The following is a 26918-nucleotide window of genomic DNA, read 5'->3' on the forward strand; positions in this document are numbered from 1 at the left end:
AGAGCACTCCAGGATTGGTAGGGAACTGGGACCTTGGCCAGCTGGTGACAGCGCAGTTAGAGGAGTGAAGCAGATTTGGACATTTTCTAGAACATTCCAGGTACAATATAGAGAGAAACGTTATTAAATGACCATGAGAAGTTTCTGCTGATGCTTTTAATTTGTTCCCTAAGAAAATACTTTAAGAGATAAAAAGTAACACTGGGTGGTAATGAATGAAAATGTACAGATGGGACAGGCCACTTTATTCTTCTGTGCACCGTTTAAAAATGGCCAGTGTCAGGCCAGTGGGTTGCTCCCAGGTAGAGGGCTGTCGTCTCCCTGGACTCCATCCCCAGCACTGGACCAAGGGGAAAGGGCAGGTGTGGTGCTGTGCTGCAGGTTAGTAGATAAACAATCATGGATAAACAGGCTCTGCGGGCCTGGTGGTGGAGCAGTGCGCACGCACACTCAAGTTGTGTTCTCTAATTAGCAAGAACCAACTTTAGAAGCTCAACTTTTATAATAGGATTATTTCAGTCTGAGCTGAAGTGGATGAAAATTCCAAGTCTCTATTCTTTTTTAAATTTTTATGAGTATATAATGATTACATTCATCATAGAGTTGGTACGTGCATTAACACATCGTGTTTTCTTTTTATTCCTCTTCCCGTCCCGTTTTCCTCCTCCCTCCATCCCTTGGTCCCCTTTCCATCTGCAAAAGGTGTATCTTCCTGCTTCCTAGTGTCTACCTTTTTATTTTGCTCTTATTTATACTTTTAATACTTTAGTCAAAAGAATTAGTTGTCTTTGGGGGTCTTGGCTTGGGGAAGGGTTGTTTTTGTTTTTCATTTTTTGAGGCAAGATCTCACTGTGTAGCCCAGGCTGGCCTCAAATTCAAAGTGATCCTCTTGCCTCAGCCTTCAGAGTGCTGGGATTATGGGCATGTATCCCGAAACCCAGATTGTATTTTTAAATTTTTGCAAATAATCTTTTCTACATATTTGATTTATCTCCTGATTAGAGTATAACATAGTTGTAAAGAATTAACAGTTGTCTCTAACATTCTGTTTTCAATTTAAGGTTACAAATAAAAACTATGTCCGATTCCTCTCCGGCTGGCAACAAGAGAATAAGCCTCACGTCCTTCTGTTTGACCAGGGGCCCTCTGTGCCACTGCTTTACAAGGTACCCATATGCTGACTGGGGTGCTCGCATTTTTAGGGCGCAAATAATAACCTGTTCATCCTTACTGGAAGTATAGTTAGAGCATCCCTGATCTGTTCGTCCAAAATCTGAAATGTTCCAGTCTGAAACTTTCTGAGCACCAACATGAAAGAGAGAGAGAAATTCCACATCAGAGACCTCGTGTGGTGTGGCTCAGGAAGGCGCAGACTCTTGGGTAAATTACCATCAGGCTGTGCTGGAAGCACGTACAAAGCAAGTGAGTCCAGTGTGTAGACTGCTCACATCCTCGGGGTCTCTCACTACACATCTCCTACGCTAACACTTAGGACCGAAAGAAAATCTAAACCACTTTGCATCGCTGGCCTTTCAGGCAAGGGATGCTAAGCCCAGAATTGTTGCTTACATGAGAATATTTGGAAACCAGAAATGTTTGTTAGCCACCTCACACTGAGCACTTGCTGCTGCTGGTCACTGTGCTAATGCTGCTCACATACTCAATGTCACTTGGCCTCGGAAGAAGCCACTGTCAGGGACACCACCCATATTTCATAGACTGAGATGCAGAGGGCATACGAGGTTGCACAACCCACAAGGTCTCACCCTGCACAGTGGTGATGCGATGCCCCTGAGGCCCATCTGCCTGGGCACCTGCCCTGCTGATGACTCCTGTACCCTGGGCCCTGCATACCTTTCACCGTCACTGTCACTGACATAGAGAGGGAAAGGGTCCCAGCCTTAGGCACAGTCACAACCATCTGGCATAATGTGGGTCCAGGTAATTCCTCAAACCCATGGCTCTCACCTAGGACAAATTTCCATAAGACAATAATTTATCATTGGAGAAAAGAATTAGTTGCATTGGCCTTTGTTGGTGGTTTGCACACGGAGACTGCTGTAGAATTCTGGGAAGTGTACAGATAACCAGAGGTGGAGCTGGGCTATCTATGCTGAAGGAGGCAGATCCCCTGGACTAGTCGTTTAGGTCTGTTTCTCTCTGTCCTGCTCTCACAGCTGACTGCATTTGCACACAAAGATTACCTGTCATTTGGCTATGCGAATGTGGGGGTCCGAGGGGCGGAGGAGATGACGCGGCAGTACAACATCAATGTGTACGTGCCCACCATCCTGGTCTTCAAGGAGCACATCAACAAGCCCGCCGACGTGATGCAGGTACGTGTGGGGCACCACGGCTTCGTGCGAATGAGCAGAGCAGGTACCAGGGTGGAGAAACTAGTTTCCATTTCTTCTGCTGATGCATAAAATTTTAAAAAGAAGGTTTTTGTGTTTTCTTTTCATCTGACTTGGCAGTACTTTGCATAAAAATATTTTATTCTTAAGTGTTCCTGATGGAAAATTAATAATCTAAACTGGGTGCAGGGGCACACACCAGTGATCTCATGAAAGAGGGGGTACCATAAAATTAGTGCAGCCAGGCGAGGCAGTGCACTTCTATAATCTCAGCATTTGGGAGGCTGAGGCAAGAGAATCACTGTGAGTTCAAGGCCAGCCTAAACTAATACCAAGTCTGCAGTACCTGGGCTCGAGCAATTCTCCTGCCTCTGCCTCCTAATAACCAAGTCCATGTCTCAAAAAAAATAAAAATATGGGGCTGGGGATTTAGCTCAGCGGCATGAGCACCTGCATTGCAAGCAGGCGGTCGTGAGTTCGATCCCCAGTACCGATAAAAAAAATAAATAATAAAATTTTTAAAAATACTAAATAAATATTAAAATAGTGCAAAGAAAGTCCACAGAATCAGTGATTGTATGTGCCACACACATAAACAAAAAGCCTGGGGAAAAAACAAAGATGAGAACATATAATTAACTGCTCCAAATCAAGAATTTAAAAAGACATATCACCCAGTAGGGAAAAAAATGGGTAAAATAAAGTAAAGCAGTACTATTCATACTAAATTGATTTTGATCTTAGAAAATACTGGAGTGTTTTGTTTTGTGTTTGGAGTCGTTTTGTTTGCAATGCTGGGGCTCAAACCCAGGGTGTCGTGCATGCTAGGCATGTGCTTTACCATTGAGCTCCAGCCCAGCCCAGTATTTTTCTTTAAAAGTAAGTCATTTGGATTAACATGTACAGGTTTTGCTTTTTAATTTCTAAGGCAGCAAATAAATGTCAGTAATAAAGCTCACATAGGAACTGGGCTCAGTGGTAACCCAGCTACTCAGGAAGCAGAGGCAGGGGAATTGCTCGAGCCTTGGCAATGTGGCAAGACCTGCATCTCTAAATGAAAGAAGGAACAAATCCATCCTGCATAATCAAAAACTTTGGGATCTTCAGTATTTCTGAGAGTATAAAAGTGTCCTGAGATCAAGCAGTCGGAGAACTGCGGCTGCGGGTCTGGCTAGAGAAAACTTGCTGGTGCCTGGGATGTGAAATTCCCCACTCCTGGGGGTAGCAGGGTTTTCCAAGGTCCTGAGAGCTGTCGCACTTCCACGGAGGTGTGTGAGTTCCACCCCTCTGCAGCCTTCCCCACACCAGTCCAGTTTACTGTTTCCAAGTCAAATGCCGATGTGAGGGCATCGCCTTGTGTCTCTGCTTTGTGTTGCCCTTAATTCTAAGCAGTCAAGGTGTCCTCTCATTTGTATGTGAGCCTTTCGGTCTCCTCTGGGTGATGCACCTGTCTGTTATGTTGTTGACCACATTATCCATCTGTCTCTGTTCTGATTTGTAGCAATTATCTGTACATCTTCTCATCTGTAGCACTGTTTTTTTCCCTAGTCTTTTGGTTATATGTGTGACAAACAGCTTCGCCAATTCTGTGAGTCACTTTTGCAGTATTTTTAAGGTATTCGCTTTTTAAATTATTTTTAAATCTTTACATAGAATACATATGTAAAAGGATATACATGTAGGGGCTGGGGATTTAGCTCAGTGGCATAAGCACCTGCCTTGCAAGCGCATGGTCATGAGTTTGATCCCTAGTACCAATTAAAAAAAAAAAAAAAGGATGTACATGCCAGGTAAGTGAACTGTCACGTAATGAATACACGTGCTGGAGAGGAATCATCCCAGTCCCTTCTTCCGCCCTCCCAGCCACTCCCCTGCTTCCCAAGAAGAGCAGATCCTGCTCTCAAATGTGCATTTGGCCCATTTGCTGCCACACAAAAGGGTGTCACAGTGTGAACAGCTGTCTCTGGCTTCCCTCGACTTGAGTTGTCAAGTTCCAGACATGTTCTGAGGTGTAGCTTAATAACTGTCCACTTTCATTATTGAAATGGTATGGTTTGAATTGACTGCAGTGTATATGTTCTGTTGTTTGTTTGTTTGTTGTTTTTTCGTTTCTGGCTATTTGAATAACAATGCTGGGACCTTGATAGTTGCTTTGTTTTGTTTTGTTCTGTTTTGTGGTACTGGAGATTGAACCCAGGGATGTCACACTGAACTATAGTCTCAGCTCTCTTTTTTTTTTTTTTGAAACAAGATCTGTATAGTTCAGGCTTGAACTCACTGTGGAGCCCAGGCTTGCCTCAAACTCTCAAAGATCTCCCTTCCTCACCGCCGCCCCCGGAGTACTGGGATTACAGCTGTATGTCACCACACCCACCACCAACCCTTGTTATTTTTTTGTTTTGAAACAGCCTTACTAAGTCACGAAGTTGCTTAGTCTGGCCTGCAACTTGTGATCCTCCTGCCTCAGCCTCCCAGAGTGCTGAGATCAGAGGTGTGCACCTCTCCACCCACCACGACTGCATCCTTGTAGTCTTTTAATAAATGTAACTGCTTGCTTTTAATGTAATCAGATTATGAATCGTTCTCTTTATGACTGGATCTTGTCTGTCTGTAAAGCATACAACGTACATCAAGGTCTCGAAGATATTCTCATAGAGCCTGCAAGTGTTCTGCAGCTTTGCCTTTTATGTTTGGATTTTTAAATCATTAGAAAACAGTCTTGATATCTGATAGATCTCATTTTGTTTTTGGCTTAGGGGGGAGGTTTGCTGTGGTTTTTTTTGTCTTGTTTGTGACTTTCGAAAGTATCTTGGCTATTTTTGTACTTGGTATGTTTTGTGTATGTTTTGAATACTGCCAAGTACATCAGAAGAAACAAAGGAAAACTCTATTAGCATTTTAGTGGATTTGTGCTGGTTATTTAAATCAGTTTGGGGAGTTTGTACTGAATGTTTTGAGTCAGTTGATTTTTTTTTTTTTTTTTTGTACCAGGAATCAAATTCATGATCTTGCGCTTGCGAGGCAGGTGCTTATGCCACTGAGCTAAATTCCTTGCTGTTAATAGATATCTTTACAGAATTGAGCCTTCTACCTACAAACATGATATATCTGTTTTATTGCTTAGGTCCTTATAAAGTGTTATCATTTTCTTTAAAGACTGTGTTTTTGCCTCAGCTTGTTACATGCTTCATATTTTTGTACTGTTGAAAGAATATCTTTTTATTATATTTTATGTGTGCAAGTAAAAGTACTAAAATTGATTTTTTTAACACTGACTTTGTGTCAGGCTGGGGATTTAGCTCACTGGCATAAACGTCTACCTGGCAAGCACAAAGTTATGAGTTCAATCCCTGGTACCCCCCCAAAAAAAAGCTGGGCGTGGTGGTGCACTCCTATAATCCCAGCACTGGGGAGGCTGAGATAGAAAGATCGTGGCAAGTTTCAAGGCCAGACTGGACTACAAAGTGAGCCCAAGGCCAGCCTGAACGGCATAGTGAGACCCAAATTACTGACCCTGTGTCATCCAGCAATCTGACCAGACTCTCTTACTGGCTTGAAGAATTTACTGTATCATTGTTTGGATTTGCTGAGTACACAGTCCTGTGATCTGAGCATAGTGACAGTTTTGCTGCTGCCACTGCTTCCACACCCTGTTTGTTTCATTCCGTGCCCGCTGCTGAGCTCTGGGATGCAGTGGAAGGAAGGAAGGGACAGAGGTCCTCCTTTATTCTGACCTCAGAGATCGGGAGGTCTTTCAATGTTCCCCAGTACTCTTCGTCAGATTAAAGAAGCTGCTTTTATCCTTTGTTGTCTTCTTGTTTCTATGTTTATTTTTCCCCAGTCCTGGAGATGAAACCCAGGGCCTTCATGCTGAACTGTGTCCCCGACCTTCTTACTGTTTTGAGATGGGGCCTCTTAGCTTGGAACTAAAATTGCAGGCCTCCTGCCTTCACCTCCCAGAGTGCTGGGGTTACAGACGTGCAGCACCACACCCGGCCAAGTCCTTGTTGACTAAGAGCTTTTAAAGCATGAATAATGTAGATGCTGGAGCTTGGACCCAGAATTTTCCAAGTGCTAAGAAAGTATTCAAACACTACCACGGAGCTATATCCCCAGCTGTTTCTGGGTTTGTTTGTTTGTTTGGTTGGTTGGTTGGTTCTGTTTTTGGTTTCATTTGGTTGGTTTGATTTTTGAGACTGGGTTCCTGGGCTCAGCCTTAAACTACCTAGCCTCAAGTGACCCTCCTGCCTCAGCTTCCCAAGTAACTGGGATTGCCAGTATGCACCCGTGGGCCCAACTCAACGTTACAAATTTTAAGATTCGCCTCCAAAGTGTACTACTTCATCTATGTCCCAAAATTTTGATAAATAGTATTTTCATTAATCATTTAAATTCAAAATACTTTCTAATATAAGATAGACTTTCTTTCTAGATCAGTTGCTTATTCAGTATATGGTTTGTTTTATTTGTTTTGTTTGTTTTTTGATACTGGGGATTGAACACATGACCTTGCACCTGCCAGGCAAGTACTTGTGCCACTGTGCTAAATTCTCAGCCCCCAGAGTATGTTTTTTAATTTCTAAACATTGCGTTTCAGGTTTATATTTTATATTAAGTTCTAGATTAAGCACAACACAGCACACAGAAGCCCCCAGGGGAGAGAGGCCTTGCTTCTTCCTCTGCTCCAAAATAGCTCCCTCGTCAGCACTGTGCATTCGTGTGCTTAGACAGCCCCGTGTGACCGTGACCTGGCTGAGGTATTGGAGCCAAGGCCACCACCACCTTTGTATCCCACCCCCAGTGAGAAAACCGAGTCACAAGCAGCCGCCTCTCGGTTTGTGTGCAGGCTCGAGGTCTGAAGAGGCAGTTGGTGGACAACTTTATCACCCAGAACAAGTACCTGATGGCGGCCAGGCTCACCAGCCAGAAGCTGTTCCACGAACTGTGCCCCGTGAAGCGGTCTCACCGCCAGCGGAAGTAAGGACGTGAGAGTCGCCTCTGCTTGTCATCGCACAGGAGGGGCCGATGCCATTGACCGCAGCATGGTCAGAGGTCTCCTCCTCGGTGACAGAACCTGGACCTGACGTACTGATCGACACCTGGGGTGCTGATGGGGTGGGTTAGTCCTAGGCACCTGAGGGCCAGCCTGGCTGAGAGGTCAGAGACCCCCCAGCATGTGCCGCTGGGTGGAGACCTGAGAGATGGAGTCTCTGTGTCAGGGAGCCCAAGTCACTTCAGTTGCTGTCCCTAACAGAGCATTACAGAGGAGCCAGGACAGTGATCAGACAGGACAGGCAGGTCCCTGGATGTTCAAGCAATTTGCTGGTTAAAGGGAAGGCTACCACTCCTTTACTTGGTAAAGTCTGTGAAAGGTGACTGTACAATTTCTTTTTTTCTTTTTTTGTCTTTCTCATTTTTATCGGTACCGGGGATTGAACTCACGACCGCCTGCTTGCGAGGCAGGTGCTTATGCCGCTGAGCTAAACCTCCAGCCCCTGACTGTACAATTTCTAAAAAGGTTGGAAAGTCAGGGAAATCATTGATCATGCCGTTCTCAGATCAGCCGGCAGCAGCTTTACATCTAGAATTATTGTATTTAGTGCTCGGAAAGGGGCTCAAGAAGGAGTAAATGAGCCCTGAGCTCTCCCTGGGACCGTGCAGAGGAAGCCCCTTCAACACGGGGGTCAGGGGCCTCTGGTGTGAGATAGATCCAGCCAGACCCCACTGTAGCGGGACAGAGAGCTGCTGAGAGCCCCTTTTGCAGTAGGGACTCAGTGACCAGCTCCCGGATGTCACGGAGAGTTTGCCTGGGGAAAATGTCACCAGTCTGGACAGGGGGGAGGTCATTAGAGAGTCATTGGCGTCCTCTCTCCTGAGAGACCAAAGCTTGCATCACACAGCCGTGTGCAGCCCTCTAAGCCATCTGCGCCCCTCTGTCACCTTTGCTGTCGGGCTCTAGTCCCACCTGGGTTGGTTACAGAATCTCCTCTCTTGGTCTTGTGCAGGTACTGCGTGGTTTTACTGACTCCCGAGGCTACCAAGCTGAGCAAAGCCTTTGAGGCCTTCCTGTCCTTTGCCCTGGCCAACACGCAGGACACGGTGAGGTTTGTGCACGTCTATAGCAGCCGGCAGCCGGAGTTCGCCAGCACCCTGCTACCCCACAGTGAGGCGTTTCAAGGCAACTCAGCGGTGAGCCCCGGGTTCTCTTGATCCTTCTTGGAGCAGGGGATGAAGCTCAGTGGTAAAGAACTTGCCTAGCATGGTGAGGTCTGGGTTCCATCCCCAAGACAGAAAAGGTGATCAAGCTCAGCTTCGATTTTGTCATCGTTTTGATAATCATGGAAAATCTCTCTAAAAACCAAATCTTGGTTATTATAATTTTAAGTTAGAGGTTATAGAACGAAGTTTATTTTTTAGAAAGTTAAACTATAAAGAACAGTTCCTTTTAAGCCAGGCATGGTGGTACATCCCTGTAATCCCAGTACACAGGAGACAGGAGGATCGATGCATGTCTGAGGCCAGCCTGGACTACATAGTGAGTTGAAGGACAGACTGCACTACATAGCAAGACCCTGTCTCAAAAAAAAAATCCTCTTTAGAAGGCTGAGCCAGGAGGATTGCTCGGCCCTAGGACTTCAAGGCCAATTTGGGCATAACAATGAGGCCCTGTCTCATTCATGAATGGATGCATGCATGCATGTCAGGAACAGTGGTGCATACTTGTATGGGGCCAAGTGAAAGGCCAGGCTAGTGAGACCCTGACTCAAAATAAAAATAAAAAGGCTTGGGGATGTTGCTCAGTGTGAGCACCTGCTTGGCTTGCATGAGGCCCTGGGTTCCATCCCCTGTACTGCAAATCCATAGTTCCTTTGTCAGGAGGATTTCAACCCCCTGCCAGTATTTCAGACTCCAGGTATTTGTGTTGGCGCTTGGTACTGACTTCACGAAACCCTTGCGTCCATCATCCCTGGAGAGAAAACATCCACTCACGGCTTTCTCTCCTGCCCCCAGGTATCTATCTTAGAAAGGCGCAACACAGCAGGAAGAGTGGTGTACAAAACCCTGGCAGAGCCCTGGACTGGCAGCAAGAGCGATAAGTTCATCCTGCTGGGCCTCCTCGACCAGCTGCGGACGGATCCAGGCCTCCTGGCGTCCGAGGCCGTGCTGCCCGACCTGACAGATGAGCTTGCCCCAGTGAGCATCGCCAGGGAGGCTGGGCCGTTGGCATAGCCCACGGTCTCCCAGAGCCGGTGACAGTGCCTCTGAGAGCAGGGGTTCCCGGCCTTCTGTGCTGGGGGTGGAGGACCCTCCCTCCAGGCGCAGTCCCAACCGCTCTATGTCTGTCCCCGTAGATCTTCCTCCTCCGCTGGCTGTACTCCGCTTCTGACTACCTCACCGACTGCTGGGAGACCATGATTCACAGTAACTGGTAGGAACCGGCCGGGAGCGCAGGGTCTCTCTGCCTCAGTACCATCCTTTTCCTGCGTGTGCCCTCTAGACCTTTCCATTGACTGCTCCCCTCTTCCTCCTCTCTAATCCCACATTTCTCTTTTTGCCAACTCCCCCTTCCCACTGGCTGGGAAAAGATCACCCTGGCCACCATGTCCACAGCAGAGCTGGGACCACTGGCCACTTCATCAGGGCCCCTGGTGCTCCACACGGAGTCCGCACTCAGGAAGGCCCGCGTGCAGGTACACGAGGAATCACTGAGGCAGTCAAAGGGGACACTCCCCCCCACCAGGCCCCTGCAAGACCGGTTCCTCGGTTTCTGATATCGCAGCATCAGAAACTGCCCTGTGTTTGCAGCTTAGGGCCTTTGTTACCCTTGTTATCACCTCACTTCTGCAGAATTTATTCAGCACAGCCTGTTACATACCGAGATGCAAGATCAGATTTTCAGAGTAAGCTACCTGTGAATTAGGGCACTGAGGAAACAAACTCGCTGTCACCCTCACCCCCACCAAAACAGCCCCCATTGTGCGGCAGTGTTCTCTGGGGCGGAAGCGTCCTTACTAGGGAGGTGCTGTCTCTCCTCTGCACTGGAGAGAGACCAGCACAGCACGAGCTGATGCAGCTGTGTGCTTCGTTCCAGGCGGGAAATGATGCCCCTGCTGTCCCTGATCTTCTCTGCCCTCTTCATCCTCTTCGGTACCGTCATCGTCCAGGCTTTCAGGTAGGTGCCAGGGCGGCTCATGGCATGCCTCAGGTCAGGATCCTTTGTTTGTGCTCTTTGTGGGGAGATGGGCACGGGGGCACACACCAGTCGTCCAGCTACCCAGGAGCCTGAGCCCAAGAGTTCAAAGGCAGCCTGGGCAATGACTGTGTCTCCAAACCAAACAAACCTTTTTTGGGGGTAAAACTCTTTTTTTTTTTTTTTTTTTGTCATTCTTTAGTGACTCCAGCGATGAGCGAGAGTCACACCCTCCAGAGAAAGAGGAGGTTCCTGAAAAGACCGGGAAGACTGAGCCGAGCTTCACCAAAGAAAGCAGCAGGTTTCTCTGAACCACTCCGCACTCTCTGCCCCCTGCACCTGGCCCCAAGGGTGCAGCCTGCCAGGGTGATGTGGGGTGTATAGCACGTAGAGGGCAGAGGGGCTCCGCCTCACCTTCCCGGCGCAAGCCCTGAGCATGTGTTAAGCATCCCTCATTCAGCAAGCTGAAATGTCAGATGCTCTAGAATCTAACCCCGTGTGCCAGTGTAACTCACAAGTAGAGCCTTGCACACCTGACCACATAGGACAGGTCACAGCCAAAGTGCAGGTGCACTAAAACTGCTCTGTGAAATTCTCTTAAGGCTGCATGGTGGCAACGACTGTAACACAGCAACACAGGATGCTGAGGAGGGGGATCGCCAAAGTTCAAGGCCAGCCTGAACTACACAGGGAGACCCTGCCCTCCCCCTCAAAGAAAAGGAAGAAAAAAATTACCTTCAAGCTACATGCATAGGTTTACATGAGCCATAAATGAGCTTCATATGTAGACCTGGGTTCCATTCCCTAAGGTATCTCCTGCTGTATATGAAATACAGTAAACTTTGGTTTGCAAGCATAATTTGTTTCAGAAATACGCTTATAATCCAAATCACTTATATTTCAAAGCAAGTTTCCCCATAAGAAATAATGGAAACCCAGATGAGCTGTTCAACAACCCAGAAATATTCGTATAAAAATGATTCATTACCACCAAGCATGGTAGGACATGCCTGTAATCCCAGTACTCAGGAGGCTGAGGCAAGAGAATCACCGTGAGTTTGAGGCCAGCCTAGAGTACATAGGGAGTTCAAGGCCAGCCTGCACTACATAGCAAGACCATCTCAAAAATTGTCATCCTGTAATATAATACAAAATAATAACACAAAATGTAAAGAAAAACAAATTAACTTGCATTTACCTTTGAAAATGAGAGGACGATTTTCACTATCACATTATAATGGGATCACTGCTCTCTGCTGACTCAATGGAATCTTTTTTCTTTTCATACACTTGAACAAGGAGCCTATCCAATGGCATTTGCTTTTACCTACCTTTGAGGATTTCACAGAAATGTGACATTGCATTGTCATTAAACAGATTGATCACTCGCAGTGCTATAGCCTTGTTCAGATGCTGCTTTTCTACAAAGTTTTGCACTGTTGCCCTCATTTTCCACATCTCCCTAATCTCACTTGGAGTGAGGGGTCCCTCCTTTTTCTCCTCCGCTTCCTTCTCTCCTCTCCTCCATGACCTCTTGATAGAAAAGGTTCACCCACCATCCTGCAGAGAGAGAGGGAGACAGACAAGAACCCCTAGCTGGGTCGTGATCCTGTGACATGCAGCACCGTGTCCTACTTGTATCGCAAGACATTACTGGGATTACAGGGATACTGGGATTACTGGCATGTCCTACCATGCTTGGTGGTAATGAATCATTTTTATATGAATATTTCTGGGTTGTTGAACAGCTCATCTGGGTTTCCATTATTTCTTATGGGGAAATTTGCTTTGAAATATAAGTTCAATTTGTTTGCTCATCTTCCAGAACACTTTCAAAAACAAGTCACTTACAATCCAAGTTTTACTGTATTCTAAAATTAAAAAAAAAAATTCTGCAATCCAAAGTCACAAGCATTTCACTCAGCCTGAACAGGAAGAGGTCACTGCTGACCTGTGTCCACTGAGACCTAGGTGTTTAGCTAGATGGTCATTTCCACCGTCGCTCCAGTTTCTGTGTCAGACGTAGTAATGCAGGCAGGCTGGCGGCCAAGAAGAACCCAGGGTAGTGACAGGAGACCAGCAGAGGAGCATTTCACCACCACTCCTAAGTGTGCCCATTAGGGTCAGCCAGGGTCTCAGAGACAGAGGAAACAGATGGGTTGATCTTCGTCCCCTTCATTCAGTCCTAAGGCAGCTTCTGTAGAGCTGAACAGGGCTGTTGACAGGGCTGTTGTAGGCCGGCGTTACCTGCACGAGAGTAGCTCTGTCCAGCCAGTGTGAATCCATAGTAACCCTCCCCCGTCTCTAAGACCCCAGGGTTTGGTCCACGAGTGCCTTCTTAAAGTAGGGCCATTTACCTCCCCTGCCAACCTCCTAATAACTCCGTGTTCCTCCACAGCAAGATTCCTAAAAAAGGCTTTGTAGAGGTCACCGAGCTCACAGATGTGACGTACACCAGCAACTTGGTCCGCCTGAGGCCGGGCCACATGAACGTGGTCCTCATTCTGTCCAACTCCACCAGGTCCGTCCTGCTGCAGAAATTTGCTTTCGAGGTCTACACGTTCACTGGGTAAGTGTGTGTGAGTGCGTGCATGCATGTATGTGTGCGTGCACATGTACAAGAAAGGACGGGAGAGGGAGAGAAAGCACACACTACAGGGTCCTCTTAGGTGAAGGACTATCGCATCCTTTCCTCCATGGCCATGTGGGGCTTTATCTGTACTGCAAGATGTCAGCTCTGCTTCCCAACCCGGACATCTGAGCCATCCCCAGGACCTCTTTCCTCACAGGCTGTTCATGTCCTGTTGGTAGTGTGCAGAGGGAGCTGGGCCTCAGTGCTATTCCCTGAGCTCTGTCGGGACACTGGCTGTTCCCAGCCCTCAGGCACTGCCTGAAGCCCGATACCAAGGAGCAAGCGGATGAGTAAAGGGATGTGGCTGTTGCCAAGACCACCTGGCTCCCCAAGAAATCCTTTCTTTCCAAATCCATTTTATTTCAATGAGAAAAAAAGAACAAAAAATATAACAAAATTTGAAAATACGCAGTGAGGAGTCAACAATGGTACATACATTGTGCATTGTCATCCCCAAATCATTCACCCGGAGCATAAGACCTCTGCCTTCAATTATCTGAACAGTACCAGCACAAATCTTTCTCTTTAGTGAACTCAGAACTCAGTAGTACAACTATCTTAACTATTTTTAATATACATAGTAATACATATATATAATATACTATACATATTTTGTAATATACATACACATATACATAGGGGTTTTTTTTTCAGCTTCTCACAATAATGAGACAATATGATTACACCTGTGTGTCTTATATATTTCACTTATGAATATGGTCTCAGGTCGCATCCATTTACCTATAAAAGTCTCCTTTATGGCTGAGTAGTACTCCATTGTATAAAAATACCGCATCTTTTTTATCTATTCCTCAATGGGTATTTAGGTTGTTTCCAAGATCTGGCTATTATAAATTGTGTTGCTGTAAACATGGGTGCACATATATCGCTATTGTATGTTCTTAATTCTTTTGGGAAGATACCCAGAAATCCTCTAGATCTGTGCTCAGTCTCTTCCTGATGCAAAGCCTTTTGCTGTTACCTCGCATCCCCTGTGGTCAGTGCGTCAGCAACGCCCTGAGTCCCTTCTCTGTTCCTCGGCAGGAGCAGCTGTCTGCACTTCTCCTTCCTGAGCCTGGACAAGCACCGGGAGTGGCTGGAATACCTCCTCGAGTTTGCTCAGGATGCAGCTCCGATCCCGAACCAATACGACAAGCATTTCATGGAGCGGGACTACACCGGCTACGTACTAGCTCTGAATGGCCACAAAAAGTACTTCTGCCTCTTCAAGCCCCAAAAGACAGTGGAAGAGGAAGAGACCATGGGGTCCTGCGGCGATCTCGACGCCTCCCTGCACCCAGGTGAGGCTCGGGGGAAGCCCTTGGGCGGCCCCGGGCCCAGGCCCATCAAAGGGAAGCTGAGCAAGCTGTCTCTGTGGATGGAGCGCCTGCTCGAAGGGTCCTTACAGAGGTTCTACATCCCATCGTGGCCAGAGCTGGACTGAGGGTTTCCAAAAGAGCCGTGAACTCTTCAGGTTTTTAACCAGTCCCCAGAACAGGTATTTTCAGGACTCAACCACCACAATGCACAGAGCATAGATTTTAGTCACTTCCAGCACAGTGGCAGGAAGGAATGAACCATACCGCAGGCTTGATGTCCCTAGATCAAAATACTTCTCTCCCCTCTGAGTTTTTTGGGGGTTTTTGTTTTGTTTTTGTTGTCGTCCTGACTTGAATGCCGCACTATTTAAATAGACCACGCGTTCCCTTTTGGTTACCTTTCTCACGTGCTCACATCCCCTTCCCGATCTGCCCCCTACGAAGCACAGGCTCTCCCTGCGTGGTGCGAGACCGAGCCCCAGACCCTGTTGCCCGCGATCACTTAGCTATTCCCGTCTCCCACCTCGGGCTGCTGCTTCTGCCACTTGCGCCACACGGAACAGCTTGCGAGTCCCAAGAGAGGCCTTGCTGCAGTCTTCCCTGGAACCGTGGAGCAAGCGCCGAGAAGTGTATTTTGGGGGTATCCCCCACGACAGTCTTTAAAGGCCCAGGGAGAGCGGGGTCTGCGTGTGAGGTTGGTTTCCCTCCCCAGCAGAGGAAGGAAAGCCAAAGCCTTGCAGCTCCAGGAAGGGTCCGTCCAGCAGGCTGCACTGTCATGATGCTGAGCCGCAGGCCTGTCCGTTTCCAGATGCCTTTCTGCCTCTGTCCGTCTAGGGTAAGGATGTTAGGAGCCATAACTCGTAACCTTGTTCTCTGAACGTAGATAAGCTGCTCCGGAGCCGTAGAGGTTAAACTGCCAGGGGTCAGGCGGGGGAGCCTCTTTATCCCGCGGTCTCTGAGTCGAATACCAGGCACATCTCTCTTCCTCTCAAGAGCCTCAGCGCTCTCAGCAGTCACCTTTTGAACATTGTTGCTCTAAAAGAACTGTTATCTTCAAATGAGCCAAGACTCATCTTAGAATCCCGACTTGCAGTGGCTGCCTTTCCACCTCTGGCCTGAATTCCTGAGTCTCAGCTGCATCGTTGCGTCCTTCCCATAGCGCCCACTGCTGCCCGAGGCCAGGGTCACCGTCACACCCATCACCAGTGCTTCATGCACCGCTGGCCCGACCGGGGTCCTGCCGGCCAGGAGCCAACGTTCTCTTTGTCTCTAGGGCCAGACCACCAGTGAAGTTGGGACACCTTCCAAGAGGGGTCTGTTCTGCTGCAAAGCAAAAGCCCTTTTATAAAACGAAGGGTGAGAATCAGGGATGGGACAGGTCCTGAGTTAGGGTTTCACTAATCATAATTGCTTTTAACTAAGCCACTCGGATCCTTGATACTTTAAACATTGAGCTACCGTGGTACGTAATGAATTACTTTGAGCCCAGGAATTCCTGCGGCATTTCATGGAGTCTGATAGCTTTATTAAAAAGTAAAGAACTCACTGCCAGGCATGTCTCTTCCACGTGACCCTTTAGCATGGATGCTGACTGTGGGTGCTTCATCTGCAGCCCCTGGCCCAGCTAGAACCCATCTCATTGGCTCCTTGGTGTACTGGCTGCAAAATTATTTTCTAGAGTTTTTCGTTTTCACATTTTGTTTTTTAATGGCCAGGTTGCTAATAGAAGAGGGTCCAGTAGTAAGTTATTTTTAATTTGGGATGATAATGAAATTCCTGGTTTTCATTTCTAAAAGCCAAAACCTCCCTCAGATGTGCTCGTTTTTTAAATTTGTATCATCAAAAGCACTCCCAACAGCTGAACCTTCTTCTGCTTGTGATAGGAAGAAAAATGGTGATGGAACTGACAATATTCCTGGCAAATGTTTTAGTCCAAATTTTCTCCTCCAGATCTTCTTCATGCACCCCAAGAGGAGACAAGGGCACTTTTATTTTCTATTGAACTTCACCCTTGACCGTGCAAGCCTTTTTCCTCCAGAATGTTGTTTCTGTGGTTTTTGTATAATTTTGTGTCAAACACGTGAGCCGTTGTGCTCCTCAGCCTGTGCTGCCATTTCTCATTGTGGTATATGTAATCCTGCAGGATCTGATCTTGGTTTTGACACCCAAGTCTTCCAATACCAACACTGATGTTTTAAGAAGCAGGTATCTGACCGATACGGACATGGATCGTGTTCAGTAAATGGGTGAAAACTAGCCTAAAACAGATGCTGGGGAATACGAAACCATTTCAAAACTGCTTCTTTTTGTATTGCTTAGGTATTGGTCGAAGTTTGTCTACCACAGGTTATCAGCCCCAACTCAGCAGAAGTGCCGTGAGCAGGCCTGGCCTCCCTTCCGGAAAGTGCCCTGGGCTCCAGACACTACTCAGTCATAGTTCGATCATGATTTTCATACAGGCCGACTTCTCATTCACATTTGTCATACTTGTAGCTTTTTATTTATTACTGTGCTAATCAATTTGCAGCTGCCATCAGGACATACATGTTTTCTTGATGTAAAAAGAAATGGGGCTGGACGTGGTGGACCACTTGTAATCCCAGCACTCAGGAGGCTGCAAGGCCATCCTGGGCTACATAGTGAGCTCAGGGCCAGCCCGAGCTATGCAGCAAGACTCTGTCTCAAAAAACAAAAAAAGAAGAAGAATGGAATGGGCTAATCTGACTGTGCTTTAAATGATTTGCTTTGTTTGGAAGTAGGAATTGGGAGCAAACACTCAGCTGTTTTCTTTACAATAGAGTCCTTAAAAGCCCCGGTGTGAGCTGGAGATGTGACAGAGCACCTGCTTTGCATGTGTGTGAGGCCCTGGGTTTGATCTCCACCCATCACCAAAAGCAACCAAAAACACTGATGCAAAGTCATCTTTGCAGATGAAATTCAGTTCATGTCAAATATCTTGTCATCAGTTCATGTCAAACACCTTCCCAAGAAGACAAATGTAGGGTAGCAGCTGCCGAATCTGTTCAAGGAAGATAATTATACTTGAGAAACCGATCAGAGAAGAAGGTGAATATTTTGCACTTTTGATACTCTTTGAAACAAATAACTTATTTGGCAAATTGTATCTTTTTATGTTTTGGGTTTGGGTTTTTTTTTTTTCAGGGTTTTTTGTTTGCTTTTTTTTGTTTGTTTTGGGATTTTGTTTTGTTTTGTTTCTTGTATTGTGAACAGGCACTGAAGTTGTTATTTGTTTTAAGAATATTACAGACTGGAAACAAATAAACTATTTTAATGTGTGTAACTATGCGGTAGCTCTTGCATTGCAAGATAAAGATTTTATCACAGATACATTGTCAACAAAATTGAATTTACATGTAACTCAACACATGCTCATAATCAGCATAATTCAACTGCAGGTTTCAGGAACCCTTGTCACAGAGAGCTCCTCACTTTAAAGAACAAATAATGTGCTAGTCATTACCCAGTAATCTCTTGTAATCCACAAACGAGCCCCCAAACTCAAGTTCAAAAAATGAGGCAAAAACATATTTTAAAAAACAGCGCTGATTTATTTTATCCTGGGCCCAGCGACACAGTGCAGTTGGACATCGCAAAAGCTGTGTGTCGCCTTTATGTACACATCACAGCTCACAAAAGTAAGGGTTATGGGCGTGGATCAGGAAATCTGTTAATGAGGAAGACCTTTGTTTTCCTCAGCAGAGAACAGAGGAGTCTAGCAGTAATTAACAATCTTTCTGTTACCTTATTTTAGCACCACATCTGTTATTTGTAGAGGGCAACAATGGTTAACATATCAATTAGGTTAGGTTTTACAATTCTTTATAGTGGAGAGCATTGATTAACATATCAATTAGGTCACCCAGAGGAAAAGAAACATGCATATAGAACAGTAGGCCGCATTACAGGTATTTTGGTATAATACAAATATAACCAAGCTCTTTTTGCTAGTGTACAACAAATCCAGGATTCTCGGAGGCTGAAGCAAGAGGATCACAAGTTCAACCCCAAGCCCAGCCTGGGTCATTTAACAATTTACCAAGACCCTGTCTTTTAAAAAAGTTAAAACAGGGCCAGAGATATAGCTCAAAGGCCCTTGATGCAATCCCCAGTACCTCACACACATACACACACAAAATAGCTAATGCAAAAACAGTATTACAGAGAATGGGTTAGAAGTTTCATTAAGGGCTCAGCTAAGTGGATTCTAGTTCAGAGACATTTTGGGCATCCTCCTTGAATTTGCATGTATTTTAATTTCTAAATTTTCATTTATAATTACAATAGTCCTAAAACTAAGGTACACACCCCTAAACTTCTAGAGACGGAGCTGTATTTTAAAAGAAGATTCTATACAAATATGGAAAATCACAGTATTATTGCATGTTTTTTAGTTTTCCAATTTTTAGATAACCTTGAAGTCTCCATCCCCTCCCCCGTATCCTCCACCATCTTTCATCAAAGGAAAAAAAAACCTCAGAACTTGGATCAGAGCTTAACCTTTCATGTCCATTCAAACTGCTCAGAGATAGTGGCTGTTTGGGTTACAGTTCTAAATGTCTGTATCTCACAGCCACGGCGACCCTTTCAGCAGAGAACTTTGTGGGCATAAACTTGCATACTCGAGGCTGCTGGCCTTACGTTCTGGAGACCTGGGCAGCGAGGCGTCTCTTGAAGACTCAGGCAGTTCTCACTTTGGGGAGAGCGCACAGCATCTCAAACAGCAGGTTTGCCGCCAGGAGGGCCGTGTTCCCTGCAGAGGAGGAGCAGCCAAGCTGGGGAGCGAGTGCCACCACCGCCCTCCCCTGCTAGCAGGCAAACCTGGAGATCCCCCAGCCGCTGCTTCTGACCCCAACTACGTGCCCTCTGTGGGCTGCGTGCCCTCTGTGGGCTGCCCGCCCACCCGTGTGCATGCTTCCCTGCCATTCTGCCTCCTCGGAGCCTCATCTGGAAATGAAAATCCACACGGTTCTTCTCTTCCCCGTAGATCTCTAATAATGCTGTGTATCATATTTATTATGTACCTCTGAACCTAAGAGCCTTAACTCCGGGTTTCTAAATTAAAATTACCGGGACAAGCTGGGCGTAGTGCTGCACACCTGTAATCCCAGCACTCAGAGGCTAAGGAGCGAGGACTGCAAGTTCAAACCCAACCTGGGCAACTTAGTGACTTAGTGAGACCCTGTCTAAAACTTTTAAAAGGTTAGAGATGTAGCTCAGTGTGAAGGCCCTAGATTCAATCCCCAGTACCAAACAAAAAAGCAAAAAACAAATCTGCTTAATGACATCTGCTTTTTTGCCCGGATAGGGTCTCATTATATTCACCATGTAGCCCATGCTGGCCTCAAACTCATGGCAATCCTCCTGCCTCAGCCTCCCAAGTGCTGAGATTACACGGTGTGCCTCCACACCCAGTCAGCATCTGCTCCTAAGATTTTTTTTTCCTCCTTCATCACAGAGGATTGAACCCAGGGGCATTTCCACAGAGCCCCATCACACACACACACTTTGCTGTGGGACAGGGTTTCACTGGGTATCCCAGGGTACCCTAGCCTCCAGATTACTGAGATAACCAGTGCACACCACCGTGCCCAGCTGAACATTCACTTTCCACTCAAATACCAAAGGAGGAGGAATTGCTCCACCTTGTCGCTGAACTTCAGACTGCTTCTTTGTCTTCCGCTGCCAGGCTAACAATACCTGGCTTCTTCCCAGGGGCTTCATTAGCGTTAATTAGCTGCTGTTTGCAAGGTGTGCTGTAGTAGATTTATTTTTTCACCGTTGGACATGTACCCAGCAGGCTCCCCAAGCTATTTAAGGGAACCTACCCATTTTCAACTTAGTAAGGAGGGTAACACAATTTAAACTAGCAGGTCTGAGGGATCGCAGCCTTCCTACTTACCAGAAACATCGTACTGCGGTGAAACCTCCACAAGGTCACAGCCCACCACGTTCAGGCCCTGGCAGCCCCGGATGATCTCGAGAGCCTGACCAAGATGAAAACCAGGTTGTCCACTGTGAATCCCTTCCAGTGAGACGCAGCCCTTAGCCAGGGCTGCTCCCGGAACATGCCCACTCTTGGAGCAGAAACTGTAAACACAGTTCACCGCAGCCACAAGGGTGGGCCCTGCCCCACCCCAGCTCACTTCTAGCCATCACACAGTCCACGCTGCACCCTCAGTGCATCCTCTGGGAGCTTGATTCAGGGTAAACTAGGGAGTTGCCTCGATAGGGAGGTAATCCCATGGTGTGTGCTTTTTAAATCTCACCCTGAACAGGTACACTGAGCATTTTTATGTATTTTATTTGGGTGCTGGGGATTGAACACTCAGCCTGCACATCTAAAGCCTGTACTTTACCACCAAGCGACACCTGCAGCCCCAAGGCTTAATGTTCACAGGAGGGGCAGTTGACATCACAGCATTGTCCCCATGAGCTGATTTCAGAGGGACCAGAGGCAGGTGGACCACCCAAGGGACACTCATATCCCAGAGAAGACATGAGACCCTGCCAAAACCAGTGCCCCCTCCTTCAGTATTCCAGCCTGAGGTCAGCCCTGAGATCGGTTAAACCCGGGTGCCCTGCTTATGAAATCCTATCCTGACCCTTAAAAAGACCCACTAAAGTCCTAGGAGCTAAGTAGCTCTCCCAGGGATCCACAGAGGAGCCTCCTCACCTGACTCGGGGTGAGACCAGCAATTTCAGGTGTCCCTGTCCCCGGTGCATAAGCGGGGTCCAAGGCATCGATGTCAAAGCTGATGTACAGGGGTTTGCCCCCCACCTGCTCCCGGACTTCTGCCATCAGGGGGACCAGCGACTTGAACCAGCAGTCTTCAGCCAGGACCACCCGGAAGCCCTGGGCAGGAGTCAAGAGCTGGAGGTCAAGGCCAGCTCCACACCGAAACTTTCCTGAGCCCTTCATCACCGACCCTCAACTGTCCTGGGGAGAACCTGTGCCCCTGTTTTACAGGTGAGCTAAGGAAATACAGTCAGAGCCAACCTGGGAGCTGGAGTCAGGGAGGAACTTCCCCAAAGCAAAGGAGCCACTTCAGGGGGTGGCTGCTTTCTGATGTCTCCCCCGACCAGCAGCGGCCTCCTGTCCCCACTTCCTGAACCTCACACAGTTCTGGTAAAGTTCTGGTCAAAGCCATCATGGCCCCTGTGCAGGCCATGAAGGGGACGGTGCTCCAGAGACAAGGGCGCTCAGCCTGTCACCTGGCTCCGGCTGTAGTGGTAGGGATCCAAGGTGGCGGCAGAGCCTCGGATGCCGATCTGCACCACCCGCTTGCAGTCCAGGAGTCCCTCGTCCACGCCGCGGCGGAAGGTCGTCCCGTGATAGAGCGTCTCCCCCAGAGCCTTGTCAGTCGTGTCCGTGTGGGCGTCCACATGCAGCAGTCCCACAGGGCCATGCCTGGTGACAACAAGGCAGCTCAGGGGCCAAGCGACCCCGAGAGACACGACAAGCTCAGCCACTTGGGACACCAAAGTCTGACAGCAGTTCATGGCCCAAGTGGGACAGCTGGCCTCAACGACCAGCCTTACAAATCACTTAGCATCTCAGACAGCCAGGCAGAAAACAGACACCTTGCTGCACTCACAGACATTGTCAATGACAGTAACAGTGACAATGAAGTGTGGCTCAGGGATGAGGCTGGCCAAGGCTGCACCTGTCAGAATCCTTTCTCCAACTGTGGCACCAACAGGAAGTGCCCCCCACCCCCGCTCTGCAGTAGGGGACTGAATCCAGGGCTGACACACTGAGCTCTGTCACTAGCCCCTTTTAGTTTTCTTTTGAGACAGGATCTTGCTAGGTTGCCCAGCCTGGGCTCAAATTTGGATCCTCCTGCCTCAGTCTACGACAGTGCTAAGATTGGAGGCATGTGTCATCACACCTGGCACAGCAGCAAGCTTGTTTGGGTATTTTGTTTTGTTTTGGTTTGGTTTTTTAAGGCAGGGTCTCACTGCCTTGAATTCACTATGTAGCCCAGGCTGGCCCTGAATACACAGCGATCCTCCTGCCTCAGCCTCCTGAGTTCCGGGATAACAGATGTGCGCCACCACACCCAGCTTCTAACAGCAAGCTTTGACCCAGTTCCTCTCCATCGACCCCTGCCAGCCATCCCAGAACACAACTGCATATAATACTGTCCCCATCAGCGGCAGGCAAGAGTAGCTTTGAGCTCAGACCTGCACCCCACCCAGGTCCAACCAGAATGCCACCTACATGCCCTTCCCAAAAATGAAATCTGGAGTTGCCATCCACAGCTTCCGTCCTACTATCTTTGTCCGGCTAAGTTAACCAAAGTTGGTCAGTGTCTGCTGGACTCCACTTCTTTTTTTTTTCTTTTTTGTCTTTTTTTGAGACTGGGTCTTGCTATGCAGTTCAGGCTGGCCTTGAGCTCACTTTGTAGCCCACTCGAACTTGCAACGATCCTCCTGCCTCAGCCTCCGAGTGCTGGGATTACAGGCCTGAGCCACCACGGCCTGGTTCCACTTCTGAAAACTCAGTCCTCCCATGATCTGAGAAGGGGAAAACAGTGTTTGTCCAGCCCAGCATGTTGCTGTGTGCCTGAAACCCCAGCACTCGGGAGGCTGTGGCAGGAGGGTTTGAAAGCTTGAGGCCAGCCTGGGTTACCTAGTCAGAGGCTGTTTCAACAAAACAAAAAGATAGGCTGTGTGTGCCCTCACACACATACTGCCCTCAGTAATTTGTATTTAGCCTTTGAATCCAAAGAGAAATTGGAGCTAGCCCTGGGGGGTTGTGAATTTTATTAGGGCTCGTCTTTCTAAACAGGTTGAAAATGCTGAGCACGCAGCTCAGGAGAGATCTGGGGCAGCAGAGAAGGCAGCCGGGGTGTTAACAAATGGACTTGGCCTCCTGCTGGTGACTGACAGAGACACCTGGAGCTAGATCTTCATTTTGATCTGCAGAAGCGACCCAGCTTTTGCTTTTCCTATTTCCTCTAATAACCTGGAGCCTGCAGCAGCCACCCGAAGCTTCCCAGCAGCAAATGAAACCACACTTGGCCGAACCTTTGGGACTTACTTTGCTGCCATTGCTTGCAATATGGGATATGTGATTGTGTGATCTCCACCTGCAAAGAGTAAAAAGGAAAAACCAAGGTTTGAGCTGTGGGTAAGATTAGCACATGGAAGCCCAGTGCAGTGGTGTGTGTCTGGAGTCAGCTATTCAAGAGGTTGAGGCAGGAAGATCACCTCAGCCCAAGAGTTTGAGTCGGAGCCCCCATTTCAAAAGGAAAAAAAAAGAAAGAAATTCAACAGAGCTTACCAGCAAATGCCTCAGATAGCTCTGCCCAATAGAATCTTCTGTGATGGTGGAAATGCTCTGTACTGGCCAATATGGTGGCTGAGGAAGTGACTATATTCTAGTAAAGTGTTGCCTTTGATAATTATTAGTACTGATAGCTAACAATTGTTGGAGCTTCAAATAAACCAAGCACAAAGCTAGGCACATCCTATAGGTACATTCTTTGTTTGTTTTTGAGACAGGCTTTCTTCATGCAATTTAGTCTGGTCTTGAACCCCCTCTGTATCCCAGGCTGACTTTAAAGTCATAGTGATCCTCCTGCCTCAGTCTCCCAGGTGCTGAAATTTACAGGCATGCACCACCATGCCCAGCTCTAATTATTTCTGAAAATCAAAATCACCCATACTTGTAATCCCAGCACTTAGGAGGGCCAGATCAATGTAAACTCAAGGTCAGGTTGGGCTACACAGTGAGTTCAAGACCATTTTAAACTACACAGCAGCAAGACCTTGTCCCTCCCCCCTCCCAAAAAAAAATCCAATATGGACAAAAGAAATCAAAATTTAAGAAGAAAAACGAAAAAAGATGAGCCAGGCATGGAGTTACACACCTGTAATCCCAGCACTTGGGAGGCTGAGGCAGGAGGATCACTGTGAGTTTGAGGCCAGCCTGGGCTATAAAAATGATTTCAGGGCCCACTTGCATTATATGAGACCCTGTCTCATATATGAACAAACAGAAAAATCTTGTCTCGAAATAAAAATCAAGATGAGTAACCGCATGGCTTCCAGCCATACTGGAGCCTGAGGCAAAGGGAAAATCAGTACTACTTACTGTTATATTGATCTGGATTATTAACTTTTTGGGCACTTGTTGTTGTTCTGGGGATCAAACCCAGGAGCACCCTGTCAACCAAGATACATCCCCGTTTCTGTTCCATTTTTTTTTTTTTTTTATCAGTACTGGGGATTTAACTCACGACCGCCTGCTTGCAAGGCAGGTGCTTATGTCACTGAGCTAAATCCCCAGCCCCTCTCTTCCATTTTTTGAGGAAGGGTTTTGATGACTTGCCCAGGTGGGACTTGAAATTTCAACCATCCTGCTTCAGCCTCCCTCCATGTGGGATTCCGGCAGTGCTCCACAGTGCCTGAATACCCCTCAATTTTTGCACTAGGTAGATAGTCCATCAGCCCTGACGGTGCTACTATGACCTGAAGGAAATGAACTAGAACGTTCTCTTTCCTGTTTTGCTGCCATCTTCCCTGAGGCCTGCCCTGAAGAAGCAGCCATGTGCCGGATAAACTTGGAGAGCAAGGAACCCCCCTTCCCTGGTGGATGCTGTTACCTAAGGTCAGCGGGACACAGTCAGCCGCGACGATCTTCTCATAGGCCTCTCGGATCAGCCGGCAGCTGTCCCGAAGGTTGTACAGGTTGATGCCCACGTCACCCAGATCGGCCACCGACAGAGACTGGAAGGGGACAGCGCCAGTGCTAGGGTTGACCGCACGCAGCATCACGGATTCCTCCCGAATGCAGCGGGGCCCGAACCTAGAGCAGGATGAAGAGCAGGAGGAGAAGGAGGAGGAGGAGGAGGAAGAGAAGGAGGAGGTGGAGGTGGTTGTGGCCACCTGTGGAGGGGCGAAGGCTCCCTCTGCCCAGGCCTCTGCTCCACGACTCTCCCGAGCCGTGTGCAGGATGAAGCTTCCCTGCCAGACCTTGCTGGCTGAGGTGTTTAGCAGCCTCAGCCTGTACCAGTCAGGCTTCAGCAGTACTTCTTCCTCGAGCCATGACAATCAAAAATATCCTCAGACTTTGCCAGAAATCTCGATCCTCTAGGCTGCAAAATCATCCCCACGGAGAACCACTGATTCTTTTTCTCAGTTGCCTCAAAATGTGCTTCCAAGTCCAAGGGCCCCGATTCAGGATCCCATTCACCACCAATTTATTCATTTAATATTGATTTCTTAATCTCCCTGAGTCTGTTTCCTAATCTGAAAATACTCATAAATTCACACTGCTGTAATTAAATCAGGTAATTTATGCAAAGTGCCTTGCATTCAGTAGACAATGCAGAGTAATACAGTCAGATAAGAACAAAAATTAACTGCAAGTGCTTAGTAACAGAGAAAATAGATTTAACTCCTCTGACTTCATGTTGGGAAAGGCTCCTTAACTTAAGCATGGCAGGAGAGGAGTTAAAACGTTGCTCTGTAGTTCAGGCTGGTCTTGAGCTCACTATGTGGCCCAGGCTAGCTTCGAACTCCCTGGGATCCTCCTGCCTCAGCCTCTGGGATCTGCCAGCATGCCTGGAGCAGGTGGAGCATTTTTCGAGTTAGGTGATAACCAGAGGTTTTGGGAAAGTGCAACTGCCAGCATCTGTTCTCCAGGGCAATGTCCCCTGCCTGCCACTGTGAGACGGGAAGGGGGAATAGCAGGCCCACAGCTGCCATCCTGGTAGGTAAAGGCCCCAGCCGAGGCCCAGAGAAGGCTGGATGAGAGGGAAATGACCTCCCAAGACCGGTTGGGCCCCTGCAGTTGCTTGATGAGGGTTCTCCCCTCCTCATTGGTATCAGGCCGGCCACGTGCCGCCAGCCCCAGTGCTCCAGGCCTTACCTAGCGCCCGGCCGGTTGGAGGTGCCAGTGTCCAGGGGCACCCCGACGAAGGCGGCATCCAGCCCCTCGGGGGAGGCCTGTACCGGCAGGCGCATCATAGAGCTGATGCCCACCGGCCGAGCCACCAAATCGGGGCTGGGAGGCTGGTTTCGGGGGACATCGGAAGCCTGGCGGCAGGGGCTGAACCTCGGGCTGTGCCTTGAGTGGCCAGGCTCCCCTGCAGGACGCACGCAGAACCCGGCGCCCCTGGTCGCCAGCAGCCGCAGCATTGCTGCCTGTGGTCCCTGAGCCAGCGGCCGGGCGGGGGGGGGGGGGGTAGGGGGGGTGAGCACCCCGGAACCGCCCCAACTCAAAGGGCAGGGGCACTGCAGATCAAAACCGCCAGGCTCCAGGGACCTGCGCCTCTCCCCAGCCCCCTCTGGACTTCAGCCTCTGGCTGCTTGGGTAAACAGAGCCCAGTTCAGGCTCTGGGTCCACGCCCACCAGCCTGGCCCCAGCTGCGCCTTGGTCCTGGGTCCCTCAA

The 26918-nt window shown here is 48.1% G+C and overlaps 2 protein-coding genes across 3 annotated transcripts in view; one reads left to right on the plus strand and one right to left on the minus strand.

Annotated features, from left to right (window-relative positions):
• Dnajc16 (DnaJ heat shock protein family (Hsp40) member C16) overlaps window positions 1–17797 on the plus strand; it is a 37780-nt gene extending 19983 nt beyond the window's left edge. The window contains exons 6-16 of one of the 2 annotated variants that reach the window (XM_063235554.1): window positions 1062–1166; window positions 2178–2336; window positions 7201–7331; window positions 8360–8543; window positions 9366–9548; window positions 9707–9783; window positions 10447–10527; window positions 10748–10846; window positions 12944–13114; window positions 14222–14478; window positions 16816–17797. In XM_063235554.1, coding sequence (XP_063091624.1) covers window positions 1062–1166; window positions 2178–2336; window positions 7201–7331; window positions 8360–8543; window positions 9366–9548; window positions 9707–9783; window positions 10447–10527; window positions 10748–10846; window positions 12944–13114; window positions 14222–14478; window positions 16816–17012 — 1644 coding nt within the window. In that variant the 3' untranslated portion in view covers window positions 17013–17797. Of the gene's footprint in view, window positions 1–1061; window positions 1167–2177; window positions 2337–7200; window positions 7332–8359; window positions 8544–9365; window positions 9549–9706; window positions 9784–10446; window positions 10528–10747; window positions 10847–12943; window positions 13115–14221; window positions 16042–16815 lie in introns of those variants that run through there. The other variant, XM_003471401.5, reaches the window with a different exon arrangement.
• Agmat (agmatinase) lies at window positions 17570–26684 on the minus strand. The gene is made up of 7 exons (XM_063235555.1): window positions 26396–26684; window positions 25128–25330; window positions 23561–23609; window positions 21730–21925; window positions 21191–21370; window positions 20417–20501; window positions 17570–19267 (listed from the first exon to the last, which is right to left on the minus strand). The coding sequence occupies exons 1-7, from the start codon at window positions 26662–26664 to the stop codon at window positions 19194–19196; spliced, it is 1056 nt and encodes a 351-aa protein (XP_063091625.1). The 5' UTR covers window positions 26665–26684; the 3' UTR covers window positions 17570–19193.
• Window positions 26685–26918: the final 234 nt, after the last annotated feature.

The sequence above is a fragment of the Cavia porcellus genome, unplaced genomic scaffold (assembly GCF_034190915.1).
Source record: "Cavia porcellus strain 051 isolate PalLab524CR breed Dunkin Hartley unplaced genomic scaffold, mCavPor4.1 scaffold_25, whole genome shotgun sequence".
Taxonomy (NCBI): Eukaryota; Metazoa; Chordata; class Mammalia; order Rodentia; family Caviidae; genus Cavia; species Cavia porcellus.